The sequence below is a fragment of the Oryx dammah genome, unplaced genomic scaffold, assembly GCF_014754425.2.
Source record: "Oryx dammah isolate SB20612 unplaced genomic scaffold, SCBI_Odam_1.1 HiC_scaffold_2, whole genome shotgun sequence".
Classification (NCBI taxonomy): domain Eukaryota; kingdom Metazoa; phylum Chordata; class Mammalia; order Artiodactyla; family Bovidae; genus Oryx; species Oryx dammah.
The window spans coordinates 103,246,882-103,266,734 of NW_024070186.1; the positions used below are offsets into that span (position 1 = coordinate 103,246,882).

The 19,853-nt window shown below is 43.6% G+C and overlaps 1 protein-coding gene across 1 annotated transcript in view; it reads left to right on the forward strand.

Moving 5' to 3' along the window:
- MYH15 (myosin heavy chain 15) overlaps positions 1-19,853 on the forward strand; it is a 146,786-nt gene that overhangs the window by 117,322 nt on the left and 9,611 nt on the right. The window contains exons 30-36 of the mRNA XM_040265689.1: positions 1,171-1,295; positions 4,353-4,468; positions 10,372-10,564; positions 10,827-11,030; positions 15,089-15,214; positions 17,332-17,502; positions 19,571-19,675. Coding sequence (XP_040121623.1) covers positions 1,171-1,295; positions 4,353-4,468; positions 10,372-10,564; positions 10,827-11,030; positions 15,089-15,214; positions 17,332-17,502; positions 19,571-19,675 — 1,040 coding nt within the window. The remainder of the gene's footprint in view (positions 1-1,170; positions 1,296-4,352; positions 4,469-10,371; positions 10,565-10,826; positions 11,031-15,088; positions 15,215-17,331; positions 17,503-19,570; positions 19,676-19,853) is intronic.

Below are 19,853 nucleotides of genomic sequence, written 5' to 3' on the forward strand. Positions count from 1 at the left end.
GTTCATTACTATTGGAGACATAAATAAAACCTGCTTTCTCTGTTGATCTATACAGTCCGTGATCAGTTCACTGACTGGGCCTGTGAGGGGTGCTGGAACAGTCAGAAAACTTTGATGGTGTCAGAAGCACCCAGAGGGCTTGTTAAAACCCCATTGGCTGGGCCCCTCCCTCAGAGTTTCTGATCCAGTAAGTCTAGGAGGGGGTCTGAGAATTTGTATTTCTAGTAAGTTCCCAGAAATACAAATGGAGACCTCACTTGGTCTAGGGTGGAGCTTGGGCAGAAGTGTTTTTCAGAAGCTCTGCAAGTAATTCTAAGGTGTGGTCAGAGTAGAGAATCATTGCCTTGAGTTTTCTCTTGGGAGCCTGTCTTCTGGACAGGCTATATCAGATAAGAATCTGTTATTCACATGAGAATTATCATCTATTGGGTTTGTTTTTGTAACTTAAAACTTCTTGTCCCATCCTGTCTTAAGCTAGGTATCCTCAGAGCCAGAGAAGCAGTCAGGCTCTTGAACGCCTTCCACTGCCTCTGGACTGTGGGTAATTTTCCCAGAGCACTTGGCCCTGCTCTGCTCCTCTTAGGTTCCAGAGGCTTCCTTAATGAAAAGGCAGAACTGACAGTAACAGTGTCTGGTGGTGGAGGTTTTATCACTTCTGGATGTCTTGCTCTGTCAAAGGCTTGTGTTCATGAGAGGGTTCATGTGCTGGCTCCTGGCAGACAATGACACGCTGTAAGTTCCTAGCCTGGTGTTGCAACTGCTCTCACAACAGCCGCCATTATTGGTGTTGATAGCTAAGCTCTTCCACTGAAATAATGATTCCAGGTCTATATCCTAGAGCCCCACCAGGCAATATCTGGTGTGACTCTGACAAGTGGATTGGCATGTACAGTTGCACAGATTGTTTGATGCAGATATTCTAAGAAGCACCATTCTCACCTGTGGTTGTAGACAACTTTCTGGCAGATTCTAAAAGAATATATTGAAAAGGTATTCATTTTTTTCAAATTCAAACAAAGATCCCATAGTGCCAGCAGTGGCCTTGTCATCAAGTTACCAAGAATGGCATGACCAGGGTCCCAGCTGGCCTTCCAGAAGAGTCTGTTGTGCCTGATAGCATGGGTCTGAGACTGGTTCCTTTCACTAATTTTGTCTTTCTTTCCTCCCCAGAGGAGATTTCTAATCTGACAAATCAGGTGAGAGAAGGAAAGAAGAACTTAAGTAAAATGGAAAAGGTCAAGAAACAGATTGAACAAGAAAAGACTGAAGTTCAGATGGCATTGGAAGAGGCTGAGGTATTACCTCTGGGGAGCAAAGAAGACTTATCATTGTGACAGTGCAGAAGATCTGCATTCTAATACCACCACCACCACAGTGACACTTCAGGCTTAACTGCATGCTTGGAACTATGCCAAGTGCTTTGTGTGCACTATTTTATGTAATCACCCTAGCAGACTGTTGTTCTCATTGTGCAAATGAGGAAATTGAGGCTCAGAGAACAGGATAAACAATTGTGATGAAGACTCTTGACTGTAAGGAAAACAGGAACCCGTGTATCTTGTTCCCTGACTTTTCCCCAGTACCTAGGCCCTTGCTGCTCTAAATGTGGCCTGGGGACCAGTTGCGTGGGCATCACTGGGGAGCTTGTTAGAAATTTAGACTCTCAGCCCTCTCCCCAGCTCTGTTGAATCAGAATCTGCATTTAAACAAGATTCCTGAGTGGTTCATATTTACCCTAACATTTGAGAGGCACTGGACTAGAACACTGTCTGGTGTATAAGAGAAGTTCAGTAAATATTGTTAGATGTTTCATATCTAAATATCCTCATACCTGACTCTCTTTTTAAATGAAATCAGTCAAAACCTTTTTTTTTCCCCCAAAAAAACTTTGAGTAGTTTTAAAAATGAACTCAAAGCAATGTTCTCATTTGCTTTGTTCTCATTTGTTGCTGAAAACTCATCTTTGTGAAGGTTGTTTGATAGGAGTGTTTTCAGTGTTATGGATTAAATGTTCAGGAAGAATATCTGGCTTTATCCCTAGGCATGTGCTAGCTAGTAATTGAAAGGACCTCCGAGAAAACCTTTTTGCCAAAGAGGCTGAACTTAGAAGGAAGTTATCCTGTCATGGTCATTAAGTAGTTAACAAGGCCTACAAAGCTTCTGTTCTCACAGTTGAATTGCATTTTCTTGACCCACCCTTTGACCAAGCACTAGTTAGCATTCAAAATGCACATCTCATCCAGTTACCTTCCAACAGAGACAATCAGTTTTAAAAAGGCATAGCAGTCAGTTTCAGGCACAGGCCTTTTGAAAGGTGCTGTAATGAAAAAATGAAACCCCAAAGGGTTGCTCTATGTCAAGCAGTGTCAGTTTATCTCACCATCACATTTCTGTAAGAAATCTGCCAGGCAGATGTGTCAACTGGATGGCTCTTGACAGAGCACTTGCCTTTTTACGCAAATTGTTGTCTGAGATCTACATTGTATGTAGAATCCTTTCAGTTGGCAGTGTGGTGTCCCCTAAAGCGGTTGAACTTTGTTTCATTTACTTGTTTCCTTTGGTTCTCCAGCCACCTTGGCTAGGAACTTTCTAAAGCCACTACCTTAACCTCCAAAAGTAACTTTTGCAGTAGAAATTTCAAGCAACATGAGAATCCAATGAGAGCTATGATTGGGCAAGGTTAATTTTAGTCCTACATAACATGTAGAAGTCTTTTTAATTAAATTGACTGGCACAATGAAGGGAGATGGTTAAGGCCACAGCGTTCATACCATTTAGTAGCACTGCTGCTGCTGCTAAGTCACTTCAGTCGCGAAAGACTCTGTGACCCCATAGACGGCAGCCCACCAGGCTCTCCGGTCCCTGGGATTCTCCAGGCAAGAACACTGGAGTGGGTTGCCATGTCCTTCCCCAGAGCATGAAAGTGAAACGTGAAAGGGAAGTGGCTCAGTCGTGCCCGACTCTTAGCGAGCCCATGGGCTGCCGCCCACCAGGCTCCTCCGTCCGTGGGGTTCTCCAGGCAAGAGGACCGGCGTGGGCTGCCACTGCCTTCTCTGTTAGTAACACTAGATGGCGTTATATTCTATTCACATTTTCTCAAGTGTTGTCTTCACCTGCATCCATGAATACTTTTTCAACTTGGACATGTATTTGTAACACTGGGTTATTTATTTTTCTGGGTGAACCTTAATGAAAAACATTATCAGATTCTTTTTGAAGTCACAAAGCTCAAACTATTGCAGGTCACCTTCAAAGATTCGCTTTCTCAGTGCATGCAAAAGGGTTAGAGGTGACAGTTTCCCTTGGAAGGAAAGGCACCATTCCCACAGAGGAAATTGCTGTCCAAGCATTTTTAAAATTTTCTTCTATATTGAAGTTAGTAGTGTGAGAACAGCAGCAAGACTTTAAGCCATATTAAATTCCCAACATCTTTCTTATTTTTATTTTGAAACTGCTACTTGGTTTTACTTTCCACTTTTGATATTATGTGCTAAGCACTCCTCAGAAGAGGCTACAAAAGGGACTTCTGCCCTCAGGACTGTCTGCCAGTGGTTAACTGACCAATAGATTATTGTCACCTCTTGTCCCCTTTATAAACATCCTCCTCTGTCACCTCCAAGGTTCTGTTTGTTTCTTCTTCTATATGAGATTTTATCTATGGAACAGACTTTCAAATTTAATCAGACCTACCCTTTTCAACTTGAAACACCTTTATAACCTTTCTGGAAGTAATTGCCTTGCCTGTATTTAACATTCAAAGGAGCAGGAGCCCTCCCTGCCTGTCAGAGCAATCCATTTGAAGTAACAGTAATAGTTATGATAATAATGGCTCACACCAAGCATTTTGTGTCACGAATACCCCCGGTTCCTTTATTTGAGCACTCTCCTGTTTTTTGCTCCCCAAATGCCTTCAACTTTTTCTCTATCCCTCTGTGATGCTCAAAATTGAAGTTTCCAAGTAGGAGTTATCACCTTCCTTGTTTTAGCTTTCATACTTTTATTGATTCATCCTAAAGATGGAACCACTAAAAAAAAAGTCTAGAATAATAAATTTAAAAATTGAAATGTAGTCACAGACAAGATTGAAAATTTCTATTTAAAAAAAAAAATGCTTGAGATTCTAGTTCTTGAACTACAGCGGAAAGCCCTCCGGATGTCAGAGCTGTAAGTAACATGACAAAGAAAGGTAATCACTTGTCTCTCATCCTGTTCCAGTCTTCAGGGACCTGATTTGAACTTTGACTATTCCTAGCAATTCTAAAGAGAGCTCCATTAGTGATATATGTTTAGAGAAAAAAATACTTTTGTCCAAAAGTGGGCTTCATTTAATGCTTTTTATTTGTGTATTTCAGGGAGCTCTGGAGCGCAATGAAAGCAAGGTTCTTCGTTTGCAGCTTGAACTCTCGGAAACTAAAGCAGAACTTGAAAGGAAGCTTTCAGAGAAAGATGAAGAAATAGAAAATTTTAGGTATGTACAATTATTTTGATAAGCAACAATTTCATATTTCAGGATCCTTAACTGAACAAGGATTCGTCGTGTTTGGCTACTTTTATAACCTTTGTTGGAATATTAGCACAGAGATAGCTGGTCTGACCCAACACTAGACTCTTCCTAGTCAGCACAGCACTGTTAGTATAAAGGAATAACTCTAACATGATTACTATTAATGTTTATGATTTTCTTATTCAAGCACCTCCTGCTTGCGTACAAAACTCAAGATAATACACCAAAAAAAAGCCAAAATATGTGGACAAGAACTGTGTATACTGCCTGGGTCTCCCTACAACAAGCTTCTTTCTTGAGTATTCAAGACACTGACTGATAATGCCGAACAGTGAAGGAAAAGAACCAAAAAAAAAAAAGTGATGCTGGACATTAAAATTAATGTCAGATCAGAGAGAAGTTTCCACCTCCCCCATGACTGTACCTGTAGCCATTTGTTTGGAGAGGGGCTGAAGCTAAGAGCTAAGCTGTTTATTGAATCCCTGTTGAAGCAGCTGAGTCTTAATAGTCAGGAAACTGCATTAAATAGGAATCCTGGGTTGCAGGATCTTTTCTTAGCTTCATCATAACAAGCTGATGATTTTAAACATCTCACTTCTTAGCTTCTCAGTGAAGTGAGGGGATGAAAGCAGCCCCATCCGTGTCACAGAAGGTGGCAAGGAAGATCAGTAAGCCGATGTTGGCAAAGCACTTCACACTCTATAGATCAAAGGCACCATTATAAACACATGGAATTAGCTATGATTGTATTATCCATCTGATCTGTTCCCTTAAGTCAGTGCCATATGTCAGCAAGGAAAAGCATTTTTGAGTCTGAGGTTCAACTGACAATTTGCTTTCAACATGTTTGTTAAACCATTAAGAGAAAAGGTTACCATGTTCAGTTAAACTGGCCTGTTCCCCATAGCCCATCTTCAGACAAAACTCCCATGGGGGTCATCTTTTTAATGAGGGTGTCAAGCCAAATTTGGTCCTCTGTATGCTTTGAGTTATCTTTGCTCTCACTCACCGGCACTTTCCTCTATAGGACTGATGGTGGGGATGAAATCTGGTCTACTTAAGAGGCTGTGCCTAAAAGACTTTTTTTTGATAAAGGGCAAAAACACTGGACCTTGATATTTGCCCTACTTCCTTCCACGAGGAACAAAAACGAATGTCTCCTCATACCATTAAAAAAAAAAAAAAAAACTTGTTTCAGGTAACGTCAAACCTGTACCTATTAATAAACCCAGCTAAGAAAAAATGAGTCCTCAGAGAGTCTGCGTCTTGTCAGGTACCTCTGAATGTCGTAGAGAGAGCTGTTCACCAATTATAATAATTCAAGTGCAAAGGAAGCTGGAGATCCAAACAGCTAGGGCTGGGAGAAGAAAGAATTGAAGCTGAGGCAGAAGCTGTCAAGGGGCTGAAAAAAGAAGGGCGGGCTGGAGGGAGGAGTGAGCTCTTCATGAGTTTTAGTTAATGATTCATAATAACTGTAATAGGTACATCCATAAAGGAAAGATGTGTATATCTTAACAAAATATCACAAGTATATTGTAGACCCTTTCTGTCTGAGTGCCCCCATGCCAGTGGAGGTGGATCAGAAACCCTTAGTTTAATCAGAGGGTCTAATCTGACTTCAGGGCTAGGAGAGGAAGGGATCTTAAGGAAGAGAACACCAGCGGGAAATACTAGTAAAACATGGGATTTTGAGCAATCAGAGATAAGCCAGGTAAAATCTAGAACTCAAGGGAAATATTGCCTGAGGAAAAGATGAGGCTCAAGGTCCTATTTCACATAATCCTTGGATAACTCCATAGAAACTGAGGGAGGCATAGGACACAGGACTCAGGATGCTGAAGGGACCAGGATTACAGGAGAGAGACTCAGAGGCAAAGGTAAAAACCTTGGTAGGGCTGCAAACTCTGGTCGTTCATTCACTTCACTGACTCTCTGCCTCCCAGCCAACTGTTCTTCCATTAGGTGAGGGCTGATCCTGCATGAGCTGGGCTGGAAGCCTGTTGGGGTGAAAGAATGAGTGGCTCGTATGTGCGTTGTATGTTTCACTTGTTCCATAGTATTGAGCACTTCATGATGGCAACATGCTATGCCTGCTATTCTAGATAGGGCTTCCCAAACTTTTATGAATCAGTACAGCTTTTTTGTTTCCTTACAAATGTTGTAATTAGCAGAGCTAGAGTTAGAGAGGTGATAATGCAGTCACTGATGAAAGGAGGGGCTTTGATCCTCGCCCTCCTCTACCAGGAAAGCAAGAGTGATGTCCACGGCCAGCTTGAAGGCCAGCTGGTGGCTGTGACTGCCATCTAAGTCAGGCTCTGCTGCAAGGCCCCAGCCGGGATTGAAAATAAGTTAGGTGTGTGTCCTGAATTTTCCAGGGCCACTGGCTAAGTACATCACCCTCCCAACTCAGTATTCATGAAAATGCTGAAATATGTGGGGGTTTCTCAGTGGACCAAAACTGGGGTGTCCCAGCATGCATTCTGCTCTCTCCAGACACACCTAGAGAGGTGCTGGGGAAGGAGTTTTGGGGAGTGAGGCACCAAAATTCCCTACGCTATCAAAATGCATTTGTTTGCTTTGCTTTGATCATCTATGGAAGGGTTAGGCAAGCTTCTTATTTATGGCATCAGATGGTAAATATTTTTGGCTTTGTGGACCATAGAGTCTCAGTTGCAGCTACTCAAGTCTGTAACCATGGCTTGAAAGCAGCCATAATAAGAGATCAAATGACATGGCCAAATTTGGCCCAGAGCTCACCCCTGGCCTGTGACCTCAGGTTCCTAGTAATGATCCGTCATCTTTTCCTTCCATATGGTTCTCTCCTCTGAACTTAGTAATACTGAACTTTGCCACAGGGTCTTCATCTACATGCACTATCCAACTTAATTTCTTCTATTGTCTGAGTCTCTTCCAGAAGAATATGTTTAAATTTCTTCTCATGTCTAAGTAAAATATTTTAGCACAACTTCAAGATGTAGGATCTTAAACTCAGGCATGGCACTTAGCGAAATATCTTGTTAATCATTTTAAAACTGAATCATATGTATTAAAATTAAGGAAAATCTTTCATTTCTGTGATATAGATGAGCAACGTTGCAAGAGAAAAATATTACTGATTGAATTGACAGTTTAAAATCCTTAGCTTTTTCAAAATTTAAGCTTTTATTCTGATTCTGTTTGCATTTGTTTTCTTTCCTCAAATTATATTTCACATTTTGGGAAAAATAGAAAAGGAACTTTTACCATATTGCCTTGGTCTTGACTGCTTCATTTTTCTTTAAAAATAAATGTGCTTGAGGAGTTTTCATTTGGAAGATTTCTTGACTCTGCGTGGAATGTGCTGATTGTTTAGTGGCAATTCTCCAAGCCTGTATTATATGGAAGCCTCTTGAACCGTAGCACTTTCTACTTGTCTGTAGGTACTCATGAAATTGCATAAACAACTGTGGAAAAAGTACAGTTGAAACATCCATTTTGTCAGCTTAAGTAGATTATATCTCTGTACAGAGGATTTTGACACCAGCCTAGTGATGCTTTAGTGTTCCTGTATAAGTAGAGTCAGTTCAGCAAAAATGAGTTTCCTTATGTAAGACAGAGCAGTGTCTCAAAGCTTTCAGTGATGTTGAGTGTGTGTCCCTGTAGTACTTGTGGGCTAGGGCTGCCATAACAAAACAGACTGGGTGGCTTAAATAGCAGAAATTTATTTTCTCACATTTCTGGAGGTTGGAGGTTCAAGATCAAGATGTTCCCCGAGACCTCTCTCCTTGGTTTGCTGGATCCTCACATTTTCTTTTCTCTGTGCACACTCATCCCTAAAGTTTCTGTGTCCACATTTTCTATTCTTCTAAAGACATCAGTCAGATTGGATTAGGACCACCTAAGGGTCTCATTTAACTTAATCAACTCTTTAAAGGCCCTGTCTTCAAATACACTCGCATTCTGAGGTACTGGAGTTTATGGCTTCAAGATATGAGTTTGGTTGGGGTGGAGAGAGAGACACAATTCAGTCATAATAGTCTCTAGTGATTTTATATGCTGGCATCCCTGTGGGATCCTCTTCTGGCAGCCAAACAAAAGCCCAGGACCTAAGGGCAGGCAGGAGAGGCTGACCACAGCATGTGGAGGCACAGGAGATGTGCTAATTCTGGGCTCTGGGGCCAGAAAGTTTTTCTCATACATTTGCATAATTACTTCTGAATGCCCCCTCCATCAGTGGGGTGAAGTGTGGTCATGAAAAGTGGCACCTCCACCTGTCACCTAGTTGAAAACTCTGACCACACTCTTACTCCTCTGCAGGCTGTGTGTCTTCCTGATTGGCCTCGGAGCTCAGAACACAGGCTCAGCAATAACTCAGTGTGGAACCTAATTCTGACTCAAAATGAGTATGTGTCTGCTATTTGGGCTGATAGACTCTATGAGTATGTCTTGTCTTATCTGTCCAGTATTAGGCCCTGCTTCATAGGGTGAGCTTAACAGGGCCTGTGTTAGTTATAACAGTTACATTGTCCTAACTCACAACCACCCAGTCTCAATGGCTTAAAAGTGTATTTTTGCTTTGTGTCAGAGTCCAGTGTGGGGTAGGATGGAGAGTGGGCCACTATTCTTCCAAGTCATTCAAGAACTCAGGTTCCTTCCATCTTTTGATGCCAGATGGTTCATGTGTGGCCATCAGGTTTGCCATTGATGGGGAAGAGAGCACAGGATCATGAGTAAAAAGTTGTATGTGTGATGCTTGGAAACACTTTTGCCCATATCCATTGGTCAGAATTCAGTCACACGGTCCCAGACTTCCTGCAAGAGGGTTGGGAAATGATTTCTCTGGGTTCCCCATATTTTGTGTGTGTGTCTTCCTGAACTCATATCTATTGTGTAAGCTTCTGGTACTTTGCAAAAATGGTTTCAGCATGGATGTTATAAAGGCATGTTGAAGTAATTCAATATCACACATCAGTTAGTTTTCTCAGCCTATCCTTGGTTGTACTCCCAAACTCCTGGAGAAAGATAACCATGCTATTCTAGGAGAATTAGGTGTCACAGGCCATTAGAGCAGGATTGCTGGTGCAGGACTTGTTTCAACCCGGATGACTGTTTCTTGCTGTCTTCAAACATGTTTCACCATTCAAAGTGTTTAAATATTATGCCCATCTGAAAGCGCATCCTCCCTGCACTCTTAGCCACTATAGGGAATCTAGATATTTGCCTTAGACTGTCCTTGAGGAGGTATTAGACAAGGCAAAGTCTGTCCCACAAGGATCTCAAAAGTATTCTAGTGCTTTTCTCTTTTAAATTTTATTTATTTTTATTTTTGGCTATGCTGGGTCTTCATTGCTGTGCAGGCTTTTGTCTAGTTGCAGTGAGTGGGGGCTACCCTCTACTTGTGGTGTGCAGGCTTCACATTGTGGTGGCTTCTCTTGTTGTGGAGCATGGGCTCCAGGACACATGGGCTTCAGTAGAAGCGGCAAGTGGGCTATCGAGCACAGGCTCAATTGTGGTGCACAGGCTTAGTTGCTCTGCAGCATGTGGGACCCTACCAAACCAGGGATCAAACGCGTGTCTCCTGCATTGGCAGGCAACTTCTTTACCACTGAGCCACCAGCGAAGCCCACTAGTGATTTTCTTGATTTTTCTGGGGAGTTGACGTGGAAAACAGTTGATCTGATACGATGTACAAATGCTCACTGATCTAATCAACTCTTCAACCTCCATGGTTCCCAAATGAAGACCCTTTAGACTTATTTTGTTAATTACACAGAATCTGTATTGAATTTTAAGTTTTTCCCTGATTCCTAAACTGCTGTGTGTACACAGAAGGTACCCTTTCTCAACCTGGGTGCATAATTTCCCCCTGAATGTTATTCTAAAATTAGGAGGAAGCAGCAGTGTGCTATTGACTCCCTTCAGTCAAGTCTGGATTCTGAAGCTCGTTGCAGAATTGAGGCCACCCGGCTGAAGAGGAGCATGGAAGGGGACCTCACTGAGATGGAGCTCCAGCTTAGCTGTGCCAGCCGGCAGGCATCAGAGGCCACCAAGTCCCTGGGCCAGCTCCAAACCCAGATCAAGGTATTTTCAATTGTCACATGGTGATGAAGCAGGGACGCCTCTGCTTATGGGAGCAAACCAAGTAACAGGTTGTGTTCAATAATAAAAGTGAGGACACCAAATCTAGTCCTTCAGGAGACCTTACATTCAATTGGCTTACATTAATATGTGCTTACGTTTAACTGGTTTATGTTATGTTTAACTTTGTTGAGTGTGCACACACAAACTCAGGTCCCATTGAACTCCCAGGGACCCATGCCCAGGCCCGAGTTTTCTCTCCTAGGACCTTCAGGTGCAGGTGGATGACAGCAGATGCCTGAACAGCGAGCTGAAGGAGCAGGTGGCGGTGTCCGAGCGGCGCAATGCTCTTCTCCAGGCTGAAGTCGAGGAGCTAAGGTCCTTGCAGGAGCAGACTGAGCGCAGTCGCAGGCTGGCAGAAGAGGAGCTCCTGGAAGCTACAGAAAAAATCAATCTTTTCCATGCCCAGGTGGGACCCATAAACTCCCCATTAGCCACATCAGCTGGTTGGAGGCAGCAGTTTCCCCATAGTCAGCCTTGGTCTTGAACCATACGCACTTGCCACATGGAGCCTTGGGGGTGTCCGGTGAGACAGGGAGAGCCTTTGGCAGCAGTGTGGTGGCCGCATCCTTCATTCATCCCCAAATGCATGGGCTCCCTAGGGCTGCAGCAACACAGTCCACAAACTGAGGAGCTTAAAACCACAGAAATGTAACCTCTCACAGTTCTAAAGGCTAGAAGTCTGAAATCAAGGCATTGGCAGGGTAGCACTCGCCGGGACTCTTGTAGGGGAATCCTTCCTTGCCTTTTCCCAGCTTCTGGTGGTTTACTGGCAATCTTTGGCGTTCCTTAGCTTGTAGATGTGTCACTCCAATTCTCTGCCTTCGCGTGGCATTTTCTCTGTTGTAACATCATTTTCTCTCTGTATCTGTCATTGTCCAAATTTCCAAATTTTTATGAGGACATCAGATTAGGACCCATCCTGGGTCGGGAGGATCTCCTGGAGGAGGATGTAGCAACCCACTCCAGTATTCTTGCCTGGAAAGTCCCATGAAGAGGGTCCTAGTAGGCTACAGTCCATGGGTTACAAAGAGTTGGACATGACTGACCTCATTTTAACTTGATTGCCTCTGTAAGGAACCTGTTGCCAAGGTCACATTCTGAGAACTGGTGGTTAGGACTTCAACCTATGTTTCTTGTGGGGAGGGACACAATTTGACCCATAACATCAAGCCCTATCAGAAGAATGAACTGTCAGGACATTCACAGCTAGGATGCTGGGGAGAGAGAGCGGGGGCTGGGGGGAACATTCACTAATGTCCCAGAGTCATGTACCCGTTTATCCTGTTCCCTCTATGCCATGTGTTCCCTGAGAATCCCAGGATTCAGAAAAAAAAAAAAAAAAAGCTGCCTAAGAGCCAAGAGATTTCAAACAATTCTGAGTGGCTCCTGACAGTTATAATGAATTGTCAGGAGTCTGGCTTCTCATGGAAGGTTATGTAAGTGACACAAAACAAGAATTTTTAGAATTTTTACTATTCTTGTGGAATCAGGAGAAACCATAATGGTTAGACAAATGCATATAGTAAATGGGTCATTCAATAAACATTTTTAGTGCATCTGCCATAACCTAGACAGGTGTACATGGTGTTGTTGTTTAGTCCCTCAGTCACGTCTGACTCTCTTGTGACCCCATGGACTGTAGCCCACCAGGCTCCTCTCTGTCCATGGGATTTTCCCAGTAAGAATACTGGAGTGGGTAGCCATTCTCTTCTCCAGGGGATCTTCCTGACCCAGGGATCAAATCCAGGTCTTCTGTATTGTCAGGTGGATTCTTAACCACTGAGCCACTGGGGAAGCCCAGTAGCACATAGTATAGATAGATGCGGAATATCTCCATCATCCTAAAAGCATGAAGATCTAAGTAAACAAGCTGTAGTATGCTGCCAGGAGTACAGTGATAAAGCAAGGATAGCCCTATAGAATGCCTTCCCTGACGGTCCTACACTTCAGGGAGATGCACAGTCTGCTTGATCTGAGCTGTGAAGGACACGTAAGAAGTCAGCCAAGTAGAGAGAAGAGTCAAGGGCAGAGGCCTGAGGAGAGGAGGGGATTTAGGATGTTAAGAAAACTTGATATATTAACTACAGCATACGGTGGGGGCGGGGTGGGAGAAATCAGCAGAATTGATGCTAAGGGAGAGGCAGACAGACCCAGGTCACCAGGGACTTGATTTTGAAACTGATGAAGTTTGAAGTCTGCTGAAGAATTGTGAGTAACTGGGAGCAAAGTTATTAGATTTGCATATTCAGAAGTTTACTCTGATGATTGTTGTGAAGGATGGATTCATGCAGCTAGGGGCAGATGTGCCATGCTCGGGGCATTTAGAAGTAGGATCATTGTGGTTGCCATAGTGACTGGGAAGTGCCACTGACATTTAGTAGGCAAGTTCCACAGATACTAATGCTCCTGCAAAATACAGGTAATTCGCTATCACAAAGAATTACCCCTCCCGGAATGCCAACTGTAACTGAGAAACACTGGATAAAAGGAAGTATAAGCCAAAGATGCACCAGCTGGAAGGCATTGCATTTAGTTTGTGCCTACAGTCTGACTTTGTGTCCATGTGCATGACACGATCCTATTAGGATACCACGTGTATAAAACAGGCTATAGGCTCTGCATAATTCCCGACAGGCTAACTCACTTCAGTATTTTCTTTCTCTCTCAGGAAAGCTTAAATAAATAAAATGAGCAGAAGTGTTATAAAGTAGAATATTGAATTTGTAAAAAGTAAATCTGTAGTACTTAATAGCTATTGGTAACAAGTCACTTGCCATGCATGGTTATAACTGATGATACACCAGTGGGTCTCCATATGATGATAAAGCGCTAGCCTCGAGAGAGATGAGGACATCAACCAGAGCAAAAGCAGACATAGAGAGGAGGAGATAGATCTGAAAAAAACAAAAAGAAAATTAGGCCACAGAGACTCGATCTCCAGAGCAGAGTTTCTGAAACTTTATGTGTATAAGAGCAAATAACACAAAAATGTACATTCTCAGGCCTCACCCCAGACCCACTGCAGAATCTCTGCCATAGGAGGAATCAAGCGAGTTTTCAGGTGATGCTGCCAGTCCAGAAACTACCCTTGCTGCAGTTCTGATCTAGGTGATCTGTGGCTCACAAGGACTCCTCTCCGTTGTGAGGTCCTACCTTGGGCAAGTAGGACCCCTTGCAGTTCCGGGAACACCAGCTATCTTCTGATTGATGTATAGTGAGCATTTTATAGACCTCTAACCTAGACCAGACATATGAGGCCAAAGTTATCCCTGTCTGATTACATGTGTCCTTTTGCAAACCTGAGCTGTGACCATCTAGCTTGCCCTTCACAGTACTCCCTCACCCTCTGCTTCCCAAAGAGAACCAATCATTTAGCTTGAAAATACTTTAGCCATCAACTCCCTAGTGGATTTTAAGCGATTCTGTGTGTAAATGAATCAAGATTTACACTTGTACCTTTCTTTACAAAGAGTTTCTATGGAGTTTTGTGCAGTGAGCATCCCGACAAACTCCAGGAAATGCCCTCACCCCCAGGCTACACCCCTGGCAGTAGGAGTCCCTGGGCACATAGAGCCTGTCTCTTGATGAGGACTGAGGATAGCAACCTTGACAAAGATGCTTCCTGCCATTGAGGAAGCAGGACAGAACCTGTGAGGCTGGAATATCTCTCTTCCTGTTTCCAAGGTTTAATCTTGCCACTGAGAGAGGCACTAGCCAGAGGAAAAGTGAACAAACAGAAGAGAAATTAAAAATAGGAAGGCGATGCCTTTTAAATACATTCTCTCTGCTAAGCTTTCACACCCTCAGAAAAGCTGTGCTACAAACACAGACCAAAAAGGAGTTTCAGTCTCTAATGTCACAACCCAGGAAGGAAAGAATTAGGGCAGCACCAGCCAAAGAACACACGTAACCCTCCCGTGTGATGGAGCTTTCTAAGGGCTGGGGGGTGAGGCTCATCAGAATTGCGTTTCCCACCGCCTCTATCAGTGCAGAATTGATAGAAATGGAGGTCCATGATGAGGAAGATATTTTTCCCCCTGGAGCAGCATGCAGGAAGCTCATTTTTATTTCCCAGACCCCTGCTTTTCAGATGTCTGCTTTTGACCTTGACTTCTACTCTGGGACACTTGCTGCTTTCCACATCAAAGAGCAAAAGGCAGAAAAACATACTCCTCAACAAGGTGAAAACCAAACACGTGTTTGGGACTCGTAGGTTGTCTGGATCCACTGCTCCTTTCGGATTCAGGCTGCCATCTCTCCAATAGTGGACCACTCATAGATGAAATCCCATGCATTCAGTCTAATGTGGTCTCCTGGCCCTGGAAGAACTGCTTCACTGAGTATGGCTGACTAAAGGAAAATGACCTCCTGGCCAGAGCCCCTCCCATTGCATGTCCTGAACAGACCAGCTTGTGTTTCACCACTGATCTCCACTTGCCTAATGAGGATGCTGCTTTTCCTTAGAATACGAGTCTCCTTGGCCAGAAGAAGAAACTGGAGGTGGATGTAGCCAGGATGCAGAAGGAAACTGAGGAGGCGATGCAGGGGTGTCAAAATGCAGAAGAAAAGGCCAAGAAGGCAGCCACCGAGGTGGGTCCATAACTGCATGCTCACTCCTGTCTTCCAGAGCTGACAGGAGGAGTAGCCAAGGGGCAGGGGCAAAGCTGCAGCCAGAAAGGATTCCATTGATTCTCCATACAGCCAGAGGGGAGGTTAACTGACCCCTCTGCCTCTCTGCCCCCATTTTGGAAATTAGGCCAATCAGCTCCTCCCTTCCACCCAAACCACACAATGAAAAGAAGCAGCTGAATCACCATAAGCAAAATCTTCTGAAAGCAAGAGACTTTTCAAGATAGTCAAACCACTTTCCACTTGTGAATCAATATATCTAGTGTCTAGAAACAATTCTTCTTATGTTTCCTTACCCATAGCTATTTTTCCTGGGGCCTGTAATGGCTTCATGACGATGATCTGGCAAGAATGCTTATTTTACTTATTTTTTTACAGCCCATACTGCTGCTTCAGTAACAGAATCAGGTTGGTTAGGAAGGCCTTCAGGATTGGTGTACCTTCCTTATCTGCAAGTTTAAAGTTGTTGATAGATGTACTTTTCCTGAATGAGACCAAGCTCAGAGTTGACTGCCAGCCTTGACTGTACCTTTGTGGGCACTGAAAAGGGATACCCTCTGGACACGTACTGTGGATAGATGCAGATTTCTCTCAAAAGGCATGACAAATAGATGACAGTACTCAAAAAAAAAAAAAAAAAGGCCATGGAAGGAGGGAGGTGGGAGAAAAGTCTGTGCGTCAAGGCCCCAGCCTTACAGGTCCCAGCATCTACTGAGCAGAGCTTGGACTTGATTTCACCCTCCACTCACTGCTTCCCCATCAGGTGCTTCTGCACAGTACGTCGGATGCACAAACGCAGCAGCCCAGAGCTTGCCCTGAGAATGAAAGCTGATCCTCTTGCTAACTAGTATATGGGAACCGAAGAGATAAGATATTCAGTTAGGTTTTACATTAGTCATTTTAAAATTCAAAAGAAGGGGAAAACTTATGTCTGTATCTGTCTGAATCATCAAGCACTTGGGTAGTTAAAACTCTTGCACCAAATCCTAGCTCTAGGTCACTGTAGAATCCAGAAGAATGGGGAAAGCATGCCTAGCATTCAGCCATTTTGTATCAACGCAGACACCCTGCTTTCTGATGGAAAAGAGGTGTGAGAAAGCTTGAAAGTGTTTGGCCAAGGAAAAAATAATATGCTCATTTCAAACATTTATGAAAATCTACATAGAAGTGGGGAAAAAAGAGCTTTTTGCTCCTGCTTGGTAAATTTATGCAGTCACACGTTAGGAAGCTTCTATCTGCATAACTTCACCTTTAAAAGATCTTCTTGACAATGCTGAAAAATGAACTCACTACCTCTTCCCCTGCCTTAATTCTCCAGTAGTTCAGCTCTGAGCTCCAGCCCCACATAGCAAAACCTAGAGTTACCTCCATTATTTATTCTTTGCCCTCACCATCTGCACAGATGTCTCACACTTGAATTATGCAGATGGTTGGTAACCTGATAGACAGAGAAACTTTGGCTGAGAGGGCAGTGTTCTTACATTAAAGGCATTGAGAGATTCATGAAACGGTTCTTAATAATGGCAGCAAGACATCAAGCCCTTGTATACACGATCAAAGCCAAAAGCGGGCTTTGCAAGAATTAACCATCTTTGTGCCAGATTATTGGCACTGAGAACATCAGTTTCTGCCAAATTCCTAGAGCCTAAACTTGTTTGCAGTTGCAAGTCATAGAATTACAGAAGTGAAATGTGAAAAAGATTCTCCTAGGCACACCACACTTTTCCTGGTGCATGCTGCCATAGGACATGTCCTGCTGCTTTACTCAGTTAAAAACTCTGCCCTCAGCTGGTCATCTTTCTTTGAATACAGATATTGTATAATAATGTCCACATGGTGTTTCATCTCTGGTCTGTTTCCACCACCCATCACCCTGATCTCCAGTAGCTGCTGCTATCTTGATTGACTTATGGTCACCAAACTCGAGGACCACAGAGGTTAGGGAGAGCGTGGTGGGAAGAGATGAAGTACAGAGGTGAGGCATGGCCTTTAGTCACATCAGGAACTGAAGACTAGGGACAAAAATGTTCAGCTCTGTTGGCTGCCAGATTATCTCAGTCCCTTTCCTTCTTTTCTAGGTAGCAGACATGTCAGAAGCACTGAAGAAGGAGCAGGATACTAATGCCCACTTGGAAAGGATGAGAAAGAACATGGAGCAGACAATTAAAGACTTACAAGAGAGGCTGAATGATGCTGAGCAGACGGCCATAATGGGGAACAGAAAGCAAATCCAGAAACTAGAATCCAGGGTAGGAGTTTGCCTGTGTAATCGTGGGGTCTTGACAACTCCCAGTTCAAAGCCTTATGTCTTAGGATATCACATCAGATAGTCCTACCTCCCTCTTCACTTTGGTTTGTAGCACTTGCAGTCATCTGAGAGTGTCAGATCTCAGTATATTCATTCATTCTTCTTGACTTTGGGCCACTAAACAGGACTCTTCTTGGAGTGGGTGAAACCTGCCTTCCTGTTTAGTAGAATGTATCTCCCCCAGCTTCACTCACCCCGGCACTAGGCTCCCCGTAGCCAGGGGACCCACTGTTTCCAAACATCCTCTCACAGTCTTGATTCCCTGCCTTTGCTCCCACTGTCTGCTCTATGGAGAATGCCCATATCCTAACAGCCAGAGAAAGCAGGGGGAAACAAGTAAATCAAGGACCAAAAAGACTTTAGTGCAGATATAGTGAGGACTGACAGAATTGATGTAGTACCTGCCTTCAGGGAGCTTCAAGATAGGAAACTAGAAAGACCTATCTTGAAAATAGGATTTTTTAAATTATTGAATCAATTTCAGTGACAATTTACAGGTCGTGTGACAGATGCTATAAGGATGGAAAGAATATTTGCCTGGGATTTTCATGCCTCAGAAGGGCTTCTGAGAAAGTATTGCTATTGCACATTTATGATATATCTATATAATGGAATACCAATACACATTGACAGTATAATCATACTGATTAAAAAGGAGTGAGGAAGAGCATTGTAATGTCCTGGAGTTCATGCCTAGTAGTATAATGATAATAAAGGCAGAGGCAATGTGGAGAGTATATAACCTTCTGTGCAAGAAAGAGGGAAAATATGAAGACATGTACACATCTGCCTATATTTTCAAAAAGAATTGGTGGCAGGATAAAATGAAGACTAATAAAAGCCACTAGTCCCTTGGACTGCAAGGAGGTCCAGCCAGTTCATCCTAAAGGAAATCAGTCTTAAATATTCATTGGAAGGACTGATGCTGAAGCTGAAACTCCAATACTTTGGCCACCTGATGTGAATAACTGACTCATCTGAAAAGATCCTGATGCTGGGAAAGATTGAAGGTGGGAGGAGAAGGGGATGACAGAGAATGCGCTAGTTAGATGGCATCACCAACTCAATGTACATGAGTTTGAGTAAATTTTGGGAGTTGGTGATGGACAGGGAGGCCTGGCGTGCTGCAGTCCATGGGGTTGCAAAGAGTCGGACATGACTGAATGACTGAATAAAAGCCACTACGCATAGGAGGAAAACACAGAGATGAAAGTTAGGCCTTCTGAATGGACCTTGTTTAGTTGGTTTGACTGCAAAATTGTGTGAAAGACACCCTTCCCTATCAAACCCCTACTCCGTGTCCTGCTTTATTTCTCTCCATTCCACTTATCACCATCTAACATAATCTATATTTTACTTTGCTTTGTGTTTCATGCATTAGAATGGATGCTTATAGAGGGGAGAGATTTTTGTGTTTTGTTCCCTGCTGTATCCCTGGTGCATAGGAGGCATCATATTCATTGAATGAATGCTATGTTAACCTTGATCGTGTAATTCTATAAGGCTACAGGCCAGCTGCTCATCTGTACTACAGCTCTCCCACCTAGCAGGGCTGTGGGTGACATATGTGTGACATAGACTCGGGGTCTGGTTTCTTTAGAGAAGCAGAGCTGAACATGGAGAATGATGAGGCAGTATATTGGCTGAATCCTTAAAGAGAGCTATATATAGCTTATCCTCTATATATACTTATGTACCTTCTAATACACACATGTGTATGTACTGTTGTAATCCAAGAGGGCATACTTATCTTCTCTGCATGGATTAGCCTTTCACATCCTTCAGAGTCTACACAGTCCTTTCATGAGCTCACCTAGTGCGACCAGCTCACTTGGCCAGGCAGTTTTCCCAGACAGCTTGTTCTGTTCCACCACTACGGGAACCAGAGTAAACACATCTTCCCTTGATGGTGTCACTCTGTTCCAAGTGATGGTGTCAGTTGGCCACTGCACTGCCCTCCTGGCTTGCTGGCTGTCCACCTGTCGTCTGAGACCATGGTTTGCTTGCAGGTTCGTGAACTGGAGGCTGAACTGGAGAGCGAAGTCCGTCGTAACTTGGAGGCCCAGAGGGGAGCCCACAGGCTTGAGCGGTGCATCAAGGAGCTGACCCATCAGGTACTCTGAGAAGCCGCTCCCTGCTTGCCTGGCTGCACCCTACCTCAGGCGGATGTGCTCCTTCAAGCCTGAAACCACCCGCTAGGACTCCTCTAGTTCTCTCTCCATCGTTCCTCTCCCTCAGCAGGAGACACCAACTTGCCCTTTCAGAGCTCCTCTGCTATTACTGATTTGGGTT